The following is a 23,075-nucleotide window of genomic DNA, read 5'->3' on the forward strand; positions in this document are numbered from 1 at the left end:
TTGTTCAGCATATTTCTCACGACTTAGATATAGCGGCCTCATATTGGGTGATTCCTCATCCAAATTTCCTTTCCCAAATTTCCTGTAGGATCCCAGATTCGAAAACAAGCTTAGAAGTAGACCACCGGTGTTGCCCCTCACCTGGCACTGGGCTTTGGCCCACCTCTACTCAGTCACAGCGTCATCCAAGTGAGGAGGGGTCCCTCCCCTCCAACAAAGCTCTGTTCTATTTCCCAGTGGCTCTAGCCTTTAGGAAGTTTTTCCTCATATTGAGCAAATCCGCCTTAGTGAGTTCCTTGAGGACAAGCGTGATCACCACCTGCCCTCGGCATTTAGAACGGAGCCTGGTGACCTGAAAATATCAAGAATCATCTCTTGCCTAAATGAAATATAAACTTCCCTTTTCTTTCCAGCTCTGCCCTCTCTTTGGCTATTGACCAGACGAAACACCACGGGTCCCTTTGGGGAGAAGATTTCCTGGATTCTTTGACCAAACTGTAGCTGGAACCAGGAGCATGGAGGATGGGACCCAGGGATTATCTGAACATGTTTCACTAAACCTTTGTCAAAAACTAAATCTAGTCACAGAAAGGCTTGGCTGCTATTAGTGTGGATGGTGAAACCAAAGAACTACACAATCCCAAACTTTCCTAATGAGGATGGAAAGGTCGTCAAGAATAGAGAGTCGGGAAGGGACAGTGCCTAAGACCCAGCTAAGCCCCCAGAAGGACCACGGGCCTCTGAGACTGGGACCAGGACTGGCTCCTTTCAGGCGAGGTCCAGTGGCTAGGCACACCTTCCAGGGCCTCAGTGGCAAGAGACAGCCACTCCAAGGGCTGATCAGAAGGACTGTTTACAGAGTTGTGGACAGGGTCAAGGGAATCCACTAGGGAAGCTAAATCACCCAGGGATTAGCAGCCCCTGGAAGCTTCTACTTTCCCAAAGTCTGAAGCTTAGCCGGAGGGAGGTATCATGAGAGTCTAGAAGGAACTGGGGGCCAGATGATGAGCTGCTTGAGGAGCTGAAGCTGGCAGGAGAGAGGGGCAGCCATCATGGGATCCCACACAGAAGGGAGCGAGCCTGGGGAAGAAATACCCCAAACTCTCCCTCCGCCCACCTCCTTCCCATTGATGGAAGCCAATCAGAAGGTCAAGGGCAAGTGGTGCAGAGATGCTGTCCATTGAGATAGCTTCTAGGGCACAGAGCAGGAAGGAGAAGGCAGGAAAGATCTGGAATGCATTCAGCTCACCGTTAGCTTCCACTGTCCTATTCTTTCATCCAACAAGTGCTTATGGCTCACCTAGGATCTGTCAGGCGCATGGTTATGGGAGTGGTGGTAGAGGGATCCCAAGATACTTCTGGCTGCCAGAAATGTTTTTCAATCTGGTGCATATACATTTGTTCCCTGGTAGCTCAGATGGCAAAGAATCTGCCTGCAGTGCAGGAGACTCAGGTTCAATTCCTGGGTCAGGAAGATCCCCTGGAGTCGGAAACAGCCACCTACTCCAGTATTCTTGCCCGGAGAATTCCGTGGACAAAGGAGCCTGGCAGGGTACAGTCCATGGGGTGGCAAAGAGTTGGACGCAACTGAACGACTAACACTTCGTTTCATCTTCATACATGTGTCAAAGTTCATTAAACTATACTTGAGTTTTTAAACATAGAATTTATGCACTTTGGAGCATCTAAATTATATGTCAATTTTTAAAACAGTGGGACGGCACCTGGCTATTCACCCAGGATCTCCTCTTGGCCCTGAAGGAAAGAAAACACCTCCAATCTTATCTCTGGGTCTTAGACGATACTGTTTCCAAACAAAGCTGCATTTGAACAGTGTTTATTTTACTCTTTTGAGTGCCTCCAACTGCAGGGCTTTTATAACCCTGTCCGGGTTCTCTAGAAGGATGCTCCCTGCCCACTCTACCACCAAAGTAACCAAGGGCTGTCTTCATAAGCCGCCCACTCCTGCATGGCTCTGCCAGGGTCTGCAGGGCAATGAGATTGAGTCTGGGGTTCCTGTTTCCCTAGGGATTTTTGAACAGGAAGCCCTGCAGCTTGGCATTTCCCTGTTATCCCTAGGGGAGCACAACCTTTGGGCAACTGTACCCATGAATTCAGGTTAACAGAGCCCTTTGAGATCCCACAAAGTCAGTTTCCCTTTCCTCGAATCTCACTTCATAAACAGTCCTGCTCCCCTGGTTGAGCTGGCTTTGTGTGTTTATGATAACCTAGGTTCACAGCAGGCATGTGCAGAGCGCTGTCTGCCCCCGCTTCCCCCACCCTACCTCGCCGCCCCAGCCCACCCCCCACACCCCCCGGCCCCACCCTCGGGTCCTTTCCTGAGGAATCCAAAGGATCAAGCCTGGTTATAAAAAGCAGTGACCAACCTGCTGGGCTGTGCCTGGAAGCCCTGGGGCCACATGGTAAATCACTTGCCCTGTGAGGGTAGGGAGAGTGGGAGGGGCTGGGGCTGCCAGAGGGACCTGGCCCAGAAGAGGGGTGCTGAGGCTGAGTCCCGGATCCGAGAGGGGTGCTACCCGCCTCCCTGTGTGGGGAGGCTTCAGGGTTCCTGGGGAGGGCCCCGAGGGTACTGAGGGACACTTACCGTGTTCACCAGCCTCCTGCCCATGCATCTGGGTGTCCGTGCACATCTCTGGCTTCATCCACGCAGATGCTGCCCTCCTGGACCATCGGTCTTCTTCTGCTGGCCACAGTCAGAGGTGAGGATGTGGTCACCACCCCTTGGTGACCATCCTGGGCTGGCCTTGCTTGGGCTGAGACAGACAAGAGGCATCATTGTCACCATTATCTTAATAACGGTATCCTTGTTTCTTGATAAAACCATCAGTACCATTCAGGGAGTTTGACTCTATGGCAAACACAGGGCAGCCGGCTCAACACAGATGACCCAGCATCATCCAGCTTGGTCCCATTTCTCCAGTGTCTGGAGCAGGTGACAGAGGTGGCAGGCCGCTGGGGAAGGTGGACAGTGCTGGGGGCGGGGGAGGCGGTCCTTCGCAGGCCCCCAGTACCCTCAGTCCCTGGGTGTGGACAAGGGCTCTTCTGCAGACTGAAAGGGATGGATGTGTCCCCCTGAGAACTCCCGTCCTGGCCCACCTCCTGCCCGGGGGAGATGCAGAACCCCAAGTTTTTACTTGTCCTAAAACCTCCCAAAGGCCCCTCGAGCCCCAACCTGCTTATTCCCATCTCCCCACCTCCTTGCAGGGGAGCCTCCCAGGTGCTCTCTTTCCCAAGCTGTCCCATCTTTGCACCTCCTCTCCTATCAGTCAGAACCCCTCACTGCCTGGCTCAGGCCCCCAAACCCTGCTGAGCACACTCTCGCCAAAGGCGGACGTGGTCTCCTCCACTCCTTTTGACGGCTTTCTTCTGCAGCCAGACTCTTGCCCCTTGTCTCCTCGGCTTGTCTCCAGCCCTTTCTTACCTCTCTAGAATTCCACCCTGGCCTTGCAGCAAGACCCGGCCCCTGACAGCAGAGTCCTGGGTGGGATCTGGCTATTCCTCCAGCCTTCTGGACCCCTCGTGGTCTCCTCCACTGCTCTGCTGCTTCCTGCTGCCCTAGGGGCGGGCATTCCCAAAGGTCACTCCCAGACACCCTCCTCATCTTTCTCTTCCTCAGGATCACCCCCTTGCCTAGTCCCCTCCAACACCCCCTTAGCCCCCTCAAGTTCCAGGCAGCTCCACCAGGGTCATCCCCCACTCCTCAAACTCACTTGTGCCAAACCACACTCAGCCATCACCCTCACCTCCAGCTCCCTACTTTTGCCTTAACTCCCCTCAGAGGGCAGAACGCCCACCCCCTCTCCAGGCCCACAGCCGCCACACTCCAGGCTCTGCTGTCTCTCAGCCTCTTATACTTGGCTCCTTAAAACACCTTCGGGAGCACAGCCCTGCCTACCCCACTGGCCAGCTCAGCATCCCCAGCACTTCCCCACCATCCACGCAACAGCCCAGGTGTCATCACCTGGCCTCGAAGCCCCCATCTTTATCACCTGAAGCAAAGATTGCTTTAGTTTCCTGTGGCCCCTCGAGCAGGACTGTCCTCTCTTCCCACAGTGTACCCAGCACCATCACTACTCCTTCCCAGTTGCGTTTCCTCCCTCAGGGCAGGGTTTGGATCTGATTTGTCTTAGTGGCTCCCCAGCTCCTGGGCTTCTCTGGTGGCTCAGGCAGTAAAGAATTCCCCTGCAATGTAGGAGACGCAGGTTCGATCCCTCGGTTAGGAAGATCCCCTGGAGAAGGAAATGGCGACCCACTCCAGTACTCTTGCCTGGAGAATTCCATGGACAGAGGAGTTTGGTGGGCTATAGTCCAGGGGGTCGCAAAGAGTCAGACACGACTGAGTGACTAATACTCTCACACTTTCACACACACCCCAGCTCCTGCCTTTATTCCCAGTTAAGTTTCTGGGGTTCAAATCATGGGTCCACCACTGGCTGTGACCTTGGGGAGCTTCCTTTGTCTTTCTGTGCCCTGGGTTCCTCGTCTTTCAAACAGAGGTAAATTCTTTGATCATAGGGCCGTTTGGCTAATACTGATAAAGTGCTGGTGTGGTATCTGGTATATTGCAAACAACAAGTATTAACTATAACCAGTTTTTGAATGAATGACCAACATTTGACACCATCAGTTGAGGAAGTCTAAGAGAAAAAATCCACTGTAATCCTCTAGATTTGAAATTATGTCACCCTTGGTCATACCAGGGGTGACATAACTGTGAAAATGTCTCATGGACTGCAGAAAGGACTTTCAGATTTAGATGAGGTTATTTGAGTCATCAGTTGCATGTATGGAGCGTCTACTCTATACAGTATGTTGTGAAAATAAATTCTCTCTGTTCTTAGGGCATTTGCCTTTTCAAAGAACAGCAGGGAAATCTGAAATGGTAGAGAATGACTTGAGGGGAAAAGGTGCATTAAGGGATGACATGAAGACATGTAGATTGAACAAATGCCCAAGCATGCCTACTGTGTGCACGGCCTGTGCCGGATATAAGGGAGACATCAAGACTCATCACGTAGCATCTTTGTGCCACAGGCATTCATAGGCACTTGATAAATACTTGATGGTGGATGAGTGGCTAGAAAGGGCTATCTGGGAGTTTCCTGGAAGAGGTAGTTTCAGGGCCAAAGATTCCCAGATTTTTCAGCAGTTCCCCAACTTGCCTGATGAACAGGGGCACTTATTAAATATGCTGTTTCCAGGGCCCCACCCCAAGCCGTCCAAATCAGAATCTCTGAGTGAGGGGCCAGGGAGCGTGTATATGTTCATTCACCCCCAGCATCTAGGTGGTTCTTATTACCCAAAAGTTTGAGGAACACTGACAGCAAAGATGAAGATGAGATTAGCCTTGGTCAGCCCTGGGCTGTGCCCTGAAGGGTCCTCGAAAGCAGCTGAGATGACATTGCTCCTTCTTAGAACCTCACCAGGGTCCTGTTTGTTCCTCTTCCTGCCCCAGGAAAGGAGATTTGCTATGAACCTTTTGGCTGCTTTTCTGATGAAAAACCATGGACTGGAACCCTTCAGCGGCCTTTAAAGTTATTTCCCTGGTCCCCTGAGGACATCGACGCTCACTTTCTTCTATATACAAATGAGAACCCAAATAACTACCAAGTAAGAGGGGCGTAAAATGGCCGTATAGTGGTGGTGGGGTGGGAGAGGATTCGGGCACCCACACTGGAGCCTTCATGTGCTTGCCTAAGGAATAATTCATGGCCTTGGAACTTTCCAGAAGGTGCTTCCTCACCAGTGATAAAGTTAGAACTGTCTGAACTCTAGGGATCTGATGAAATCTATGGATGCCCAACCTGGAAACTGACATATTCACACATCTGTGCACAGAACTTCAAGACTTCCTAGGATTAGAACCTTGTTCAGGGGAGAAAGTGGGTATGAGTAGCTTTTATGGAGAAACCCAGGCCTTTGTGTCCCTGGGAGGGTCTGGTTTCTTTCTGCACCAAGAAGTAGAGGGAGCGAAGCCCCTCAGAGGATGGGGACCGGGAGACAGAAATCCTTCCTTAGGAGCTAGAAGGGAAGCAGGGGACATTTAATGACAAAGGAGAAAAGTTGGGGACCCTCGGAGCAATCTTCAGTTTCCAAAAAGGTTGCCAGGTGAAGACCAGCAAGCTTACTCCAGGTGCTCATGTAAAATAACTCTACTCCAATAAAAGTTTTTTTTTTAAAAAATAGAGAATGAGACTGGAGCTCCTGAAAGGGTAAGATCATGACAGTCATTCTAGCACATCAGGATGTATGGACTTGACCCATCAGGGAATGACTTTCCTAAGGCAATATACCCGATTGTGCAATAAGCACTTGCATGGAAAAAAAATTGTAAAATTAAGATTTTAAAAATTAGCTTGCTCAGAACTCAAGCAGCTCACAGCTCTGGCCCCAAACCAAGTTTGAGATAGCACGGTGTCTGGATATAGGTCCCCAGGGTCACCTACTGTGAGAGTCTAAGTAAAAAACCCGGCACTCAGAGTCCCCATTACAAAAAAAAGTAGATTAAAAAAAAATGAAATTTATGCAAAAAAAAAAAAAAAATCCTGAAAGGGAATGGTAGATGTCTGCAGATAGCCAAAGAGGTCCTGGGAGAGAAAAGCTGAGGAACCCCTGGGCTTAAAGCAGCAGGCATGACGGGAGATACAGGTTCATGGAGCAGAAGGGCTTTAAATACATAAAATAAAATGCATTGGATACAAAGGAGTCATCTTCCCTGTGATTCAGACGGTAAAGAATCCGCCTGCAATGCAGGAGATCCAGGTTGAATTCCTGGATCGGGAAGATTCTTTGGAGAAGGGAATGGCTACCCATTCTAGTACTCTTGCCTAGAGAATTCCATGGACAAAGGAACCTGGCAGGCTACAGTCCATGGGATCACAAAAAGTTGGACACGACTGAGCAATTTTCACTTCACAAAGGATACTAACTATATTGGAAAACAGTTATCAGAACATTTAAAAAGATTAATGTGGGATATGGTAAAATAAGCTGCTGCTGCTACTGCTGCTGCTAACTTGCTTCAGTCGTATCCGACTCTGTGCGACCCCATAGATGGCAGCCCCCCAGGATTCTCCAGGCGAGAACACTGGAGTGGGTTGCCATTTCCTTCTCCAACGTAAGAAAGTAAAAAGTGAAAGTGAAGTCGCTCAGTCGTGTCCGACTCTTTGCGACCCTATGGACTGCAGCCTACCAAAGCTAGTATATGGTAATAATTAGCTGCTTTATTATCTTGCTAAATAACAAGGTCTAAGGGTTGGTCTAATAACTTCAGTCATTTTAAATAGTAATGAGTACAAATGATATTTTAAACCATCTAAAACAACTATAATATTAAATGAAAATACCTGTGACTTCTGTTGGTGACAGAGAATGGCTAAGACTACTGTGGTTTGTTGCTCATCAGTTAAAAAAAAACACTGTATTTCAGTATATAAAAATCCGTAAACTTGGATGTTCTGAATTCTATCCTCAAACCCAAATAGGTCAGGGACTCCTTTTCTAGACTTACCCAGGTTCATGAGAGTTGAACATGTGACCTCAGTCTTACGGGAATGGGCTCTAAAGGGCCTGTGGCTTGGAAAGGCCAACATTTAAATTCATATTTTCTCATTTAACCAGCGGATCAATATCACTGACCTAGCCACTGTCAAGGCTTCAAACTTCCAACTGGACCGCAAGACACGCTTCGTCATCCACGGCTTTATAGATGATGGGGATTCAGGCTGGCCTACTGACATGTGCAAGGTAGGCACCCACCCTCCTCATCTGGTGAGGCAAACGCCACCAACAGAGTCAAACACTGTAGCCCCGAAGGCTGGGAAAGAATGACCTCCAGGGAAAGACAGGTTCTTCCTAAAACCACCGATGAAAACTCAGATTCTCAGAGGCACCCACCCTCAAGTTCTCCCAACTTACCAATCTCCAGCCAAACATCTCCTTATGATGCTGAAAAGACCCAGAGTCCAATCAAAAAGTCCCAGAGGTGGAGATGACAGCCAACTACTTGGCATTTGTCTCTGATGGTTTCTGCAAAAACCCCTTTGTGGCATAAAAAATGCATTATCCCCTACAGCACTGCTATCCAGTAGAAGTTTCTGTGATGATGGAAATTTTCTATATCTGTGCTGCCCAAATCAGGAGCCCCTGGCCACCTGGGCTTATCGAGAAACTGACATGCGGCTAATGTGACTAAAGAACTGAATTTAAAATTTTATTTCTTTGTAATCAATTGTGAAGAGCCACGAGTGGCTAGTGGCCATGGTACTGGGCAGTGCAACTTTAAAGCGATCATGAATATTGGTAATGAATTATTATTCATACCATCCAGTTCCTGAACAGTTACTGTGACTCTGGCATTGTGCTAATCATTCCACAGTCAGTCCTTATCCTGTTTAACCCTCCCAGCCTAGCTGTGAGGTAGGTACAGTTATGGTTCTCACTCTATAGATGAGGAAATTAAGGCCCCCCCAAAATTCGGTACTTGCTCAAAGTTGAATCCAGAGGTGGAATGCAAAACCAGGTCTTCCATGTTCAAGATACCACAACTCCATGTGTCTACAACTTTAGCTTGTAGGAGGTGCCCGCGCATGGCTCTTAGAGGCTTCGGCTGCACTGGGATGGACCTGAGCAGCTCCTTCTCAAGGGTCTCTGCTCCCCTTGGGCTGGATGTTCACAAGTGTCTCCTGAGGCCCATCAGGCTGTGTAGGCCTGGAAATTGGAGAGCCTGGTGCATGCGATCCACCATGTCATCCTAACCACCAGCCAGCTCTTCCCAACCTCAATGAACAATAATGAACAAAGGAAATGGTGTTCATTTCCTCTATGAAATGGAGGCCTCCCCGAGTGAACAAAGGAAATAGTGTTACCTTTTCTGTTATTTGGGCTTCCCTGCTGGCTCAGATGGTAAAGCATCTGCCTGCAATTTGGGAGACCTGGGTTCAGTCTCCGGGTCGGGAAGATCCTCTGGAGAAGGCAATGGCAACCCACTCCTGTACTCTTGCCTGGAAAATTCCATAGACAGAGGAGCCTGGTAGGCTATAGTCCACCACGGGGTCACAAAGAGTCGGACACGACTGAGCGACTTCACTTTCTGTTATTTATTTATTTGGCTGGGCTGGGTCTTCACTGCTGTGTACGGGCTTCTCATTGCTGTGGCTCCTCTTGTTGTAGAGCGTGGGCTCAGGAGTGTAGCCCACCAGCTTAATGGTCCCACAGCATGTGGGATCTTCCCTGATGAGGGATTGAACCCCGGTCCCCTGCATTGTCAGGGGGGTGGTTCTTAGCCACTGCACCACCAGGGAAGTTGTTTCTCTTTCCTCTGAAGGGACCAGTATCTGTGCTTGGATAATACCACATGGCACAAAAGATGCGTGTGTGCGGTAGAGTGATAGCCTACCTCTGTCTAAATTTCATCTTATCAGACTTCTCCCTCAATACAAAGCATTGTTGGGAATATGAAAGCAGCCTCTCTGTGGCTTCAACTATCTAGTATAAGAGTCTGCAAACTTTCCCATAGAAGAGCAGGTAATAAATACTGCAGCATTTGTGGGTCGCATGATTGTAGTTCATATGGTTTCTCTTGTGGCTATGAAGCAGGGGTGGACAGTAGGTAAACAAACGGATGTGACTGTTTGCAATAAAACTCTTGGGCTTCCCAGGTGGTGTGGTGGTAAAGAATCCATCTGACAATGCAGACAAGAGACATGAGTTCAATCCCTGGGTCAGGAAGATCCCTCAGAGAAGGAAATGACAACCCACTGCAATATTCTTGCCTGGAGAATCCCATGGACAGAGGTGGCTGGGTGGTTACAGTCCACGGTGTGGCAAAGAGTAGGACGCGACTAAGTGACTGAGCACACACAGGCATAAAAGCAGGTGGATTTGTCACTCAGGGAGCAGCTTGCTAATCCCTGACCTAGTAAGTCATCTTCCTGACATGGTTGTGTCAATGACCTTCTGTAAGGCCTTAGACAGATCACTTTGTTCCAGTCCTCAGTTTCCACATCTGCTAAGTGGGAATAAGTATATTCCCAATTCATAGGGCTGTGGTGAGGACCAGAACAAAAGTGAGGAATATTAAAGCCTTGACACAAACAAGCTAGGTGCTTGATAGATGGGAATTCCTGTCTCTGGAGTGTGCAGCCGGTGGCTGTTAATAAACTGGTTTCTCTTCCCCAGAAAATGTTTAAAGTAGAGAAGGTGAACTGCATCTGTGTGGACTGGGAACATGGGGCGTGGACAGAATACACCCAGGCCGTCCACAACACTCGGGTCGTGGGAGCCGAGATAGCGTTCTTCGTACAAGGGCTGTCGGTAAACCCCTGCCCGGGACACATGCTGTGGGGAGGGGGCAGGGAGGGGGCCAGGTCAGCACCCCAGGACACCCAGAGGCAGCCTGGGGACCCATGGGGTCAGGCAGAGCTTGGAAGCCAGGAGTCAAGGAAGGCCTTCGCTTCAGGAACCTGCAAACTTCCCTCCCTGGCTGTCCTGAAGATCCCTAGCTGTGAGGCCCGGGGAAGACTAGCCTCTTTGAGCCTCGGTTTTCCTTTTTGAGATAAGCCTTCCTTGAAGGTTGGTCTGGGAATTGGAGAGTGAGCTGGACTGCCCGGCAGCTCTTAGCCCAGCAGAGTCTTCATCCTTAGGGAAGGTCCCTTACAGCCTTCCGGAAGGCCATGAACTACGCTCTGAACTGGCCCCTATGCGGGAGTCCAGGAGGGAGGCCCATGGTGGGGTATGGATGGGACTTCACCGTGCGCACAGCCAGTCCTGGCCAAGGTGGCCTGCAGATGACACGGTGGTTGCTGGTCAGCACCAGTGCCTCACAAGCCAGCCGGACCCCGGGACCTGCAGACTGTGGCCAGCGGGAGGCCAAGTCACGCGGTCCTAGGTGGCGGCCTGGAGCCAGAGGTTATTCCTCCCAAGCTTCCAGGCCGGGTCCTGTCCCCATCCCCGCTCCCCTAGAGCTAGCACATCTCTCTACTCATTCCTCTGGTAACTGACGCTCCACCCCTCTGCAGACCGAGCTGGGCTATGGCCCGGAGAACGTGCATCTCATTGGCCACAGCCTGGGTGCACAACTGGCAGCGGAGGCCGGCAGGAGGCTGGGGGGCCAAGTGGGCAGGATCACAGGTAGGGATGCAGGGTGATGTAGGATGGGGTAGGAGATGGGAGGGGGGAAGAGGGAGGGTAACCCAGCCAGGGGGGATTGTTGTTATTATCCCCACGTTCCAAGTTCAGGGGGAACAGGCACTTTGGGCAGCACCAGCACTAGATGTAGGTCTTCGAGTCCTGGGTGCCCCGCTTCTTCCAGCCTCAGCTTCTTATTTGAAGATGAAATTGTCACGGCCCCTGCCTCAGGAAGGGCTTCCCTGGTGGCTCAGCTAGTAAAGAATCTGCCTGCAATACAGGAGAGCTGGGTTCGATCCCTGGGCTGGGAAAATCCCTGGAGAAGGGAATGGCTACCCGCTCCAGTATTCTGGCCTGGAGAATTCCATGGACTGGATAGTCCATGGGGTTGCAAAGAGTCAGAAAAGACTGAGCGACTTTTCACTCAATGCCTCAGGAAATTCATAGTCTAGTGCAGCAGACAGACAACTAAGTAGACAAATAAAATCCAAAATAGCATTAACACATCAGAAGAAGCCTATACAACAAGGAGCGGGGATGGGCCAAGAAAGGAGAGGCCACATGGCAGCCTTCTGAATCCTTCCAACTGTGACTGCTGGGGTGTGGCACCCTTTGTCCAGGGGTCTCCGTGGATTTCGCGGGTACAGGGTTTAGATCCTGGCTGGTCTTAGAGTGCGGCCTCCCGGTCCACCTCCCTTCCCCATTCTCAGGGCTGGACCCGGCACAGCCATGCTTCGAGGGCACACCCGAGGAGGTTCGGCTGGACCCGTCCGACGCCATGTTTGTGGATGTGATTCACACGGATTCTGCCTCCATAATCCCTTTCCTGAGTGAGTCCCCTCACCTCACCTCTCAGGGACCAAGGCTGTAACTGACGGGAGCAGTTCCAGGCCCAGGCGTGCAACCCCTGCCCCCCTCCCCCAAACCCCCACACATACCGCAGGGTGGTACACAAAACAGGTAGCCACAGGAAACAGTTTGAGCACCAACTAGCCAAAATAGGTGTCAGTCACAAACCAACAGTTCAGTGCCAGTGATAACAACCCGAGGCCCCTGGTCGGACAGCAGATATCTATAGGCCATGGGAGGCTCCCTCAGTCTACAAACTCTACATTCTTCCCTGGTCTGCCAATATAGAGAGTGGCAGATGTATTTATTATTGATGTTTGACCTGTACTTGCAAAATGCAAAGTGAATTTTTGAATTTTTTTCTTCTTATGGCAAAGCTTTGGTTAAAGTTTGCTTTGTCAGAGATTAAATATCACCCTTAATTCTTCTAAAATCAACATTCTTTTTGCACTATTTTCTTGCAAAACCACTCATGAAATGTGCCAATGAAGAATATGTTTTCATGATGCTATCACTTATGGAGAATTTACCATGTGCTGCATTGAACATTTTGTACACCTTCACTCATTAATCATTGTGATTTCATTGCCCTGAAAAGTGGGTATTGTTATTTCCATTTCATAGCTGAGGAAACTGAGGCTCAACAAGGTCAAATGCTTGCCCAGGATCACAGATCTGTAAGTAGAACCAGAATGTGATCATGGGCCTGTGGGCTTCAAAATCCAAACCACCTAGCCACTATGCTCTGGTTCTCAATATAGCAACATAATTTATGTGGTCTCAGCATAACACTATCATGTAGAAACCAAAATTTTTAAATGAGTAAAGTCATAAAAATTGCACCAGCCCTGACATGTGTCTTCTGGTGCATAATGGTATTAGGACACCGATAATAGTATCCATGTTGTTCAGAGTCTCTCCAAGACAGACAGACAGACACACACACACAAATAAACGTGTGCCCACTCACCCAGAACCTATCTTTCCCCTCATCTCCTGTGCTCCATTCTCTCCTCCCTTGTCTTGCCAAGTGCTTATCTCTGAGAACTTTCTACAGAGCCAGAGACAGGGTGGCCGGGCCGAGGACAACATTTGCCAAGCAGTTTCTTGCTCCCGCTGGAAGGAGCTGAATGTCTGTAGCCATCACCTGACTCTGGGACTGCCTTCCTTCCGCTCCGTGTTCAGCTCTGCTCCCAATGTTTCAGGTTTGGGAATAAGACAAAAGGTGGGCCACCTGGACTTCTACCCAAATGGAGGAAAGGAAATGCCTGGATGTCAGAAAAACATCCTGTCAACCATCATAGATATAAATGGAATATGGCAAGGTACGTGAATGAGAGAAGCGAGCCCAGCTGCTCCACTTGGAGAGAAGGCAGGGTGTGTGGTGTTGACAGACATTGTCACCACAGTGGCCTGAGATAGTGACTCTGGTTAGCCCCATTTTACAGACAAGGAAACTGGCTCAGAAAAGTGATAAAACTGGCCCAAGGCCGCCTTATAGTGAAGCCCATTTTCTGGCTGCAAAGCCCAACCGCATGCCCAGCCTGCGCCATCCCCCGCCCTGCACCAGGATGCTGAGACATGGGCTGCCCTTGCCCATCGGCTAGGACCCAGTTCTGGCTTTGGCTCCCATGCTCTCTCCAGGGTCGGCCCCTTGGAGAACTGCAGGGTGGAAGCAAAGATGTGAAAGGGTTTTGACTTTCTTGCCATTTGCTGTTGTCAGATGCTAGGAACGGAAAGGAAGTGAGCTGGCAAGAAGACAATGGGGAGAAGGAGGAGGGCGTGCCCTGGGGTTTTGGAGGCGCGTGTGAGGAGGCAGAGGCTGGGGGCCTGGGAGAGGGGGCTAACCTTGTGTGTGTCTCTGCTCATCTGAGAAATCAGGCTCAGTGCCCCTAATGTTACGTGGCCTGAAGCCCCATCGCTGTCAGCCAGCCAGCCCTTTTTCTGGCTTTGGGCTGTTCCTGTCACCACTTCAGTGAGAACAGGTTTCCCTCTCCTCCCTGAAAGTGGAGACTTTGAGTCTGCGATCATCTCATTTCAGTCTTTATTTTTCCAAGCTGGGAGTTCCCCAAGGCCAAAGGCTGTGTCCCGGGCCTCCGGGCCGCTCCTCGGTTCCCTGTGCTGGTCCAGAGCAAGCTCTAGTCCACTCATTACCTTGAGTTGAGCGGCCTCCTGTGGCATCTTAATGTTGCTTGTACTTCATGTGAAAGAGCAGAGTCGATAAGACAACAGCCAGCATCCATCGCCAGTTGGTGGAGCCTTTGACCTCCCCTCTACTTAGCACCTGGCAACCCACTCCAGTGTTCTTGCCTGGAGAATCCCAGGGACGGGGGAGCCTGGTGGGCTGCAGTCTATGGGGTCGCACAGAGTCGACTTAGCAGCAACAGCAGCTACTCAGCACCAGGCACCTCCTGGTGGGGTGGGTGGGGGTGCTCTTCTGCTGATCTGCTCCCAGAATGAACACCAGAGTCACAATGAGGGCTGCCATCTCCCAGCAGTGGCAGGCTGGGCACACATAATAGAAAGGAGCCCAGGTTTAATTAGAGAGACGACAGGGAGAGAGAGAACAGCCTAGACGCTGGAGCGAGTTTCTATTGTGTGCACACCGGGTCACCCTGGCGCAGGCACTGAGGAACAATTACATCCACTTGCTCCTCTATTATGCAATCCCTGGGTAGCAATTTTGGATGAAAGAAACAATTAAGTTCGAAACAGGTTCTGTTGTCTGGTAATGAGTGCTGGTGTGGGACACGCAGGACTGGGGGCAATATGAGGTGATAATTCTCCCCGAGCACAAAGTGCAACCTTCCTTTCCCCCCGTGTTGAGGGATAAAGCCCAGCAGACCTCTCAGAAGTGGCCACCAGGTAGGCCAGGGTCACTGTGGATCACTCCATGGGAAGTTTGGTACCAAGTATTAATAGCTGGAGAGATGAAAAAAAAGCAATTTCCCTCAACAAGAGGACTTTGGTTTAAAGAGAAAGGTGATTAATAAAATGCAGTGAGAGTGGTCAGAGGCCACAGTGACCTTGCCGTCTATTGCTTTTACCTTGTGCCTAGAGGAATAAGGGGAAATTTCTCAGCCTGAGACAGTAGACAGAAAAGCTGGCTTCATGTGAAAGGTGAAATATATATGTATATGTATACTCAGTCACATCTGACTCTCTGTCTGACTTTCTGTGACTCCATGGACTGTAACCTCCCAGCCTTCTCTGTTCATGAAATTGTCCAAGCAAGAATGCTGGAGTGGATTGCCATTACCTCCTCCAGGGGATCTTTCTGATCCAGGGGTCAAACCTGTGTTTCTTGGGTCTCCTCCTTGGCAGGGAGCCACCTGGGAAGCCTATATATATATATATATATATATATATATATATATATATATATAGGCTATATATATATATATATATATTGCTAGCCACACCTCCAAAGCCCCCAAGCTTTCATCAATCATTTACAATTCATGCCAGGCCCTGGAGGATTAGATAAAGGTGCTTGTTAGAACTTCTCACTCCCTCACACTTGCCTAGCCCTGAGGAGGACCTCCCCAGAAAATGGACAGAACCAGGGAGAAGAAAGCAACTCCAGCCAACCACCACTACAAACAAGCCCCCAAATTTTCTACTTGCCAAGTATGTCAAGGTCAATGATAGAAGTTTTGAACTGTGGCCAAGGTGTTCAGAAGCAGTGATACCCACCTGTGAAATGCAGAGGTGATTCCTCTCTCAGTCAGAATGGTTCCGGCTTCAAAAGTTTAATGCCTCTTGTGAGCCTCTGTGGCCTTTGTCTTCCCAGGAGTCCAAGACTTTGTGGCATGCAGTCACTTAAGAAGCTACAAGTACTACTCAAGCAGTATTCTCAACCCTGATGGCTTCCTAGGCTACCCATGTGCCTCCTATGAACAGTTTCAGGAGGTAAGGCACATCAGGGGCCCAGGGAAGATGGTGGTGGTGGTGGTTTTGTCCCTGTGACTTGGAACAGAGTAGAGATGTAACTCCATGGCTGAGAAGAGCCTTCCTCCTAGGTGTAGGATGGACAGGAGAGGAATAGCACAGATCCGAACTGTACTGGGCCTTCCCTATATCCCCAGCTTTTCATTCTGGAAAATTCCCAGTGGATGCATGCATGGGTAGATGGATGCAAGCATGCATGGATCAGTGTGGGGTCCTGGGGAGCAGGCACAGAATGGATACCTGAATGGAAAGATAGATATGTAGATGAGAAGATGGATGAGGGATGGATGGATGGATGGATGGAATAGAAGATGAATTGACTGATAGAGTGAGTGATGAGTCCAAGGCCTATGACCCACAGACAAACTGTTTTCTTTCACTAGGGTGGCTGTTTTCCTTGTCCAGCGGGAGGATGTCCCAAAATGGGGCACTATGCTGACCAATTCCAGGGGAAAACCAGTGCTGTGGGCCAAACCTTTTTCCTGAACACAGGGAGCAGTGGTAACTTTACAAGTAAGTTTCCATTTTACGAATTTAAAAATTCTTGCAAATAATTTTAAAGGTGTTTCAGCCTTCATAGAACCCTCAGTAGCAATTTAACAGAAACTCAGCTCCAACCATTTTAAGCTATAATGAAGGACAGTAGAATGGCATTTGTCTTAGGTCTCAAGTTCACCCTTTAACCAAAAATCCCGGTCAGTGGAATAAAGTACAGTGATTGGCCCAAGCTGGGTTACAAGTTCACTCACCCCTGTGGCCAGAAGGATGGATCCATAACAGAAGAAGAGCGTTCAGTTCAGTTCAGTTGCTCAGTCGTGTCCGACTCTGTGAGACCGCATGGACTGCAACTTGCTAGGCTTCCCTGTCCTTCTCTGTCTCCCGGAGTTTGCTCAAACCCATGTCCATTGAGTTAGTGATGCCATCCAACCATCTCATTCTCTGTCTTCCCCTTCTTCTCCTGCCCTCAATCTTTCCCAGCATCAAGGTATTTTCCAATGAGTCAGCTGTTTGCATGAAGTGGCCAAAGTATTGCAGCTTCAGCTTCAGTATCAGTGCTTCCAATGAATATGCAGGACTGATTTTCTTTAGGTGAGGTGAGGCAAAGTCGCTGTAAGTCAAGAAGTCTCCCCACTAATTATGTCATATCAGTCCCCCTACATACACACAATCATGTTGTGTTTTTGTTGTTTTGCCCAGCTTCTCATTTAAAAAATACCAGATAGTGAAATGATCAAGATTCATGTGTTATAAGTAATGGTAGCCTAATGAAGAACAATTGTTGTTCAAAGGAGTTTCAAACTTTAAAAAGTTATGTAGCACTTTATAAAACACTTCATGTAATCTTCACAATATTTGTCATGAAAGATCACAGTTTGGCAGTCTCTATAATGTCTTACATGCATAAGACTTTAACCCAGTCATTCTTCTTCTCAGAATTTACTTAGGAAAAATACTTGCATGTGTGAATGAGAATATGTGCTCAAGAATGGACCCTGCAGCATCGTTTTAATACCAGAAGACTGGCGGTTGGGGGAGGCCAGGGAGAGCAACCTGAATCTTAGGACACCAACCCTCACTGAAGAAAATCATCATGTGTATTCACTCCTACCCCTCACCCACAGAGGACTCAGCTTGGAACAAGACTGCCTCCATAGGGTCATTTTTTTCAACAAGATGAGTTAATTTAATGATTGCATTTCTTTGGACAGGTTGGAGATATAGGGTATCCGTCACACTGGCTGGAACAAAGAAAGTGAGGGGGTCCATCAGAATTGCTTTGTATGGAAGTAATGGAAACTCAAAACAATATCAAATTTTCAAGTAAGTTTGATAGTAAAGGGAAATGACCAGACTTTCCATGGTAGATTACTCATATGAGATTAGGTATAAACTGCTTTATAAACCTAGCCACCTATGATACAGAACCATTGAATCCTGAAATGTCGAAGCTGGATGGAAGTCTAGGATCTGGTTCAATCACCCCATTTACAGACGAGTGAAAAGAGGGAGAAGTCGCTATTTAACATGAGACAAATGTGGACTTCTTCTGAATTGTCATTTGTTGCTTCCTGACTTAGGTTTTATGAATATCCAATTCTCCTCAGGCCAGGCACATTTGGGTGGCAACTCCCTCCTCACCACTTCATCCCCTACACATACACACAAGGAAGCCTGAGGCCAAATTCTCATTGCTGTAGTAGCGTCCGTGCCTACTTCCGCTGTGTATATGAGGTGCTTGGTGAATGTATGTTGGACAAATGCGTAACAGTGCTGTAAAAGGGCTTCCCTGGTGGCTCATATAAAGAATATGCCTGTAAGGAGACCTGGGTCAGGAAGATTCCCCTGGAGAAGGGAAAGGTAACTCACTGCAGGATTCTTGCTGGGAGAATTCCATGGATAGAGGAACCTGGTGGACTACAATCCATGGGGTCACAGAGTCAGACATGACTGAGCAACTAACACTTTCACGCTTTCAATGCTGTAAAAATAGATTGTTTTCTGCACTAAGTTCTACATAATAATTTTCATGTTAAAGCTCTTTGACTACTTCCTGTGCTACATGTGAGGTGATAACAAATGACCTCAGCTGACCCACAGGCATCTTTGAATATAAGATATTGCATTAATTAGTCCCACAATAAACCAACAGGGTTAATGCTGCTACTGCTGCTGCTAAGTTGCTTCAGTCGTGTCCGACTCTGTGCGACTCCATAGACGGTAGCCTACCAGGCTCCCCATCCCTGGGATTCTCCAGGCAAGAACACTGGAGTGGACTGCCATTTCCTTCTCCAATGAAGGAAAGTGAAAAGTGAAAGTGAAGTCGCTCAGTCGTGTCCGACTCCTAGCGACCCCATGAACTACAGCCCACCAGGGTCCTGCATCCATGGGATTTTCCAGGCAAGAGTACTGGAGTGGGGTGCCATTGCCTTCTCCAACAGGGTTAATATGCAACCCCAAATATTTAACTTCCCTCTAGGGACAAACTGTGTGTATGTGCTTAGTCGTTCGGTATGTCCAACTCTTTGCGACTCCATGGACTGTAGCCTGCCAAGCTCCTCCAAGGCAAGAATACTGGAGTGGGTTGCCATCTCCTACTCCAGGGAATCTTCCTGACCCAGGGATCGAACCCGCATCTCTTGAGTCTCCTGCATTGGTAGGCAGACTTTTTACCACTGTGTCACCTGGGAATCCCAGGGAAAAACACAGTGGAAATCTAGAGTCTAATATTTTTTAAAGTTGTATTGCTTACAAACACCTTTGTGATTTACCAGTCCCTGGATGTGTATGAAGTTATACAATTTATTTACAGAAAATCAGCAACAGTGGCTGTTGTTTGGAGAAACAATATATTGCTATCAACCTATGTATTTATATATACACCTGATAAAATATTTTATGTCTATGTTTTCAGAGGATCCCTCCAACCAGATGCAAGTCATATGCATGACATTGATGTGGACCTCAATATTGGAAAAGTCCAGAAGGTCAAGTTCCTTTGGAACAACAATGTGATAAATCTCTTCCGGCCCAAACTAGGGGCTTCCAGAATTACAGTGCAAGGTGGTGAAGATAGGACTGAGTGCGTATCTTTTATTCCATCTAAAGTTTTATTTTCTATATTTAGCTATCAGTCTGTTCACCAGTCCATCCATTCATCCATCCAATCACCAACCTACGCATCTATGCATTTATCCACTGATAGATGCATCCAGCCCTTTCTGTTCATCCACTTATGTGTCCACTCATCTATCCAGCCATCTATCCAGACACCTGTCGTCTCATGCTTCTGGCCATCCAGCCAACTATCCATTCATCTACCCAACTATTCATCTCAACTCTCCATCTATCCATCAATTTACTTTTGAAAAATAAATGATTTCCTTAAGCCAAACTCACGTTGGCAGGAGCAAGGCATCAGTATTTAGGCACATGTTCAAGAAGGGCTGATTCGTGTTGATGCTTGGTAGAAACCAACACAATACTGTAAAGCAATTATCCTTCAATTAAGAATAAATAAATTTTTTTAAAAAGAAAAGAAAAATAAAATCATGTAGACCCATGAAAAAAAGGAACAGGCAAATATGAAACTCTTTTATCTTAAACAATACGGAAGACACCTGGGCAGTACTTGGCGGAAACCTCTGAGTTAATTTCAGCTGGGGAGCAGTTAGGTATGTAAATTGCTTTGTTTGGAAACTGTGGCATGTATTGGATCTAGCTCATAGTGGCAAACTCTTCTCATTCAGAGGGAACAGAACCTTACCTGGTAGGAGCTGGGAGAGTACCCAGCTGTATCTAAAAATATGAAAAGAAAAAAGTCCACCTTAAAAGAGGATCATCACTGCCAGGCTCAAAACCCTCTGGGTTTTTTTGTTTGTTTTTTTTTTTGCTTTTGCTATTTTATTTTTTGATTAGAGTATAATTGCTTTACAATGTTGTGTTAGTTTCTGCTACAACCCAGTGACTCTGCTATATGCGTACCTGTACCCCTCTCCCTCCCGAGTCTCCACCCCACACTCCGGTCCCAAGTCTCCGTGCGTATGTGCTAAGTCCCTTCATTGACTCTGTGCAACCCTATGGACTGTAGCCCACCAGGCTACTCTGTCCGTGGGATTCTCCAGGCAAGAATTACTGGAGTGGGTTGCCATACCCTCTTCCAGAGGGGGTCCCCAACTTAGGGATCAAACTGTGGGAAGTTTCCCATGTGTCCTGCATTAGCAGGCAAGTTCTTTACCACTAGTGTCACCTGGGAAGCCCCATCCCATCCCTCTAGGTCTTCACAAATATCATACATCAATGCACATATATGGAATCTAGAAAAATGGTACCGATGAACATATTTGCAGGGCAGGAATACAGACACAGATGTAGAGAACAGACATGTGGGCACAGCGAGGAGAAAGGGAGGGTGGGATGAATTGGGAGGGGAGCATTGACATTTATACACTACCATGTGTAAAACAGATAATCAGTGGGAAGCTGCTGTATAGCACAAGAGAGCTCGGTGATAACCCCTTGGGTTTTGAAAATCCTGGGTCTGACCACTGACTCACTCTCAGCTCTTTAAAAGTCCAAGGAAGCGAGGAGATTCTTTGAGGGGGTTTGCTTTCTGAGCATCACTTGGACTCTGCCTCGGGTAGCAGAGCTTTTCAGTCAAAGGGGTCTGAATTCCAGCGGATTAGCCAAAAACTGTTTACTCACCTGAAGCCACTTTTCAACAAGCAAAAGAGCCTCATGCCAGAAATGTCTTCCTCCACAGGTATAATTTTTGCAGCAACAACACGGTGCAAGAAGATGCATTACAGACCCTCTACCCTTGTTAAAAATGTGGTGCCCCTTTTATCTTTGTGATAATAAAATTTCAATGGCCTTGTTCTGATGTTGTTAGTTTGACATTTGTCATGTTCTGAGTCACATTTTAGAAAAGATTTGGGGGGACTGGAGCCAACTTGGCCACAGATGATGTCTAAAACATTCTACTGGTCCGCCTCCTCCACCATCTCTCTCTTCCAGGATACATTGTGAGGTCTGTCCTAATGGATTTTATAGCCTTAGACAGTGGAATTCTGTCCTGCTTGAAAACGTTGCTTCCACATGTTGCCCACTCAGCCTGCAGTACCCTGGGGTAGAGAGCAGACCCCATGCAAGAGCAGCTTGTGGCATGAGTGACTCTGGGAGTAGTCTAGGTGGAATCTGCCTCCACCATGGAGGGAGAGGAGCTTTAAAAGAATCTACTACACTAACATCGCACAAAATGCAAACGATTCAGAAGTGAGCTTTTACCCAAGGTCCTGTCCTTCCAGCTTTGCCCTAGGGCCTCTCACTTCCTCTTCCCAGAGACAACTCGAGTTCTCCCTGAAATAGTCTCTGTACAGAATGTTTGCACACCTATCTCACATATCCCAGCCCTCTCTCTCTCTCTTTTTTAAAAAAAAAATAGAATTTATAAGCTATGACAACCGTAGACAGCAACGAAGTTTCCCTTAGTCAAAGCTATGGTATTTCCAGTAGTCACGTATGGATGTGAGAGTTGAACCATAAGGAAGGCTGAGCACTGAAGAACTGATGCTTTCGAATTGTGGTGCTGGAGAGGATTCTTGAGAGTCCCTTGGACAGCACAGAGATCAAGCCAGTCAATCCTAAAGGAAATCAGTCCTGAATATTCATTAGAAGGACTGATGCTGAAGCTGAGTCTCCAATACTTTAGCCACCTGATGTGAAAAGCCAACTCATTGGAAAAGACTCTGATGCTGGGAAAGATTGAGGGCAGGAGAAAAGGGGGTAACAGAGGACAAGGTGGTTGGATGGCATCATCAATTCAATGGACAGGAGTTTGAATAAACTCCGGGAGATGGTGAAGGACAGGGAAGCCTAGTGTGCTGCAGTTCAAGGGATCACTAAGAGCCCGACATGGCAGAGCAGCTGAACAACAAGTGTCCTACTAATTTTCTCAGAAAAATTAAATTCTCTGAATAAGTATAAGTCTTATACATACAAAGTACTTGTTCTTCTAGTTTTGATTTACTTCTTAGATGTTTTCATCTTTCTGGCCATCCAACGTTTTGTAAACCTCTTGGCATTTTTTTTTTCTTGGATCTCCAAGCATTATTCAAAAACAGGGCTGCAGCCTTTTTTTTTTTTTTTTTTACTGTTAACCTCTAGTTATCAAGAGACAGGAACTTGTTTACAGTAGTTCTGTTGGTTCCAGGATCATAGAAATAATTCTGAATGAAGATTTTGCCTGCTTCTTGCTTTGAATCTCTCAAGTGTTGGTCTTTTAGCCTTATAGCCAAGTAGCTTTTATTCTGGACAACAGTCTGTAGTTTTTGTACTTTAGCTTTTTTAGTCACTTCCCTTTTCAAACAAATGGAAACATACAATACACATTGTTCTCACCTTGCTTTTCTCACTAACAGTAAATTTGGATATTATTCTCTAATGGTCCAAAAAGGGCATCTTCATTCTTTGTGTGGCTTCACAGAGTCTGTCGAGGGATGTATGTGGTGTGGTTGTTTTTGCTGATGGACACACAAAATTTTCCTATTAGGAATATTCATGCAATGATCCTTTTATGATATTCTAACATGGTATAAGTTTGTCCAAGAAATGTTTAGGATGTTTATTTT

General features: G+C 47.8%; 1 protein-coding gene across 1 annotated transcript; it reads left to right on the forward strand.

Annotated features, from left to right (window-relative positions):
• Window positions 1–2,622: 2,622 nt before the first annotated feature.
• Window positions 2,623–21,328, forward strand: LOC120873958 (pancreatic lipase-related protein 2). Its single transcript, XM_040255159.1, has 12 exons — window positions 2,623–2,720; window positions 5,477–5,631; window positions 7,642–7,767; window positions 10,201–10,335; window positions 11,040–11,151; window positions 11,859–11,978; window positions 13,203–13,322; window positions 15,791–15,909; window positions 16,332–16,461; window positions 17,658–17,769; window positions 19,361–19,528; window positions 21,209–21,328. Exons 1-12 carry the CDS (start codon window positions 2,672–2,674, stop codon window positions 21,270–21,272), a joined length of 1,410 nt encoding a protein of 469 aa, XP_040111093.1. The 5' UTR covers window positions 2,623–2,671; the 3' UTR covers window positions 21,273–21,328.
• Window positions 21,329–23,075: the final 1,747 nt, after the last annotated feature.

The sequence above is a fragment of the Oryx dammah genome, unplaced genomic scaffold (assembly GCF_014754425.2).
Source record: "Oryx dammah isolate SB20612 unplaced genomic scaffold, SCBI_Odam_1.1 HiC_scaffold_14, whole genome shotgun sequence".
NCBI lineage: Eukaryota > Metazoa > Chordata > Mammalia > Artiodactyla > Bovidae > Oryx > Oryx dammah.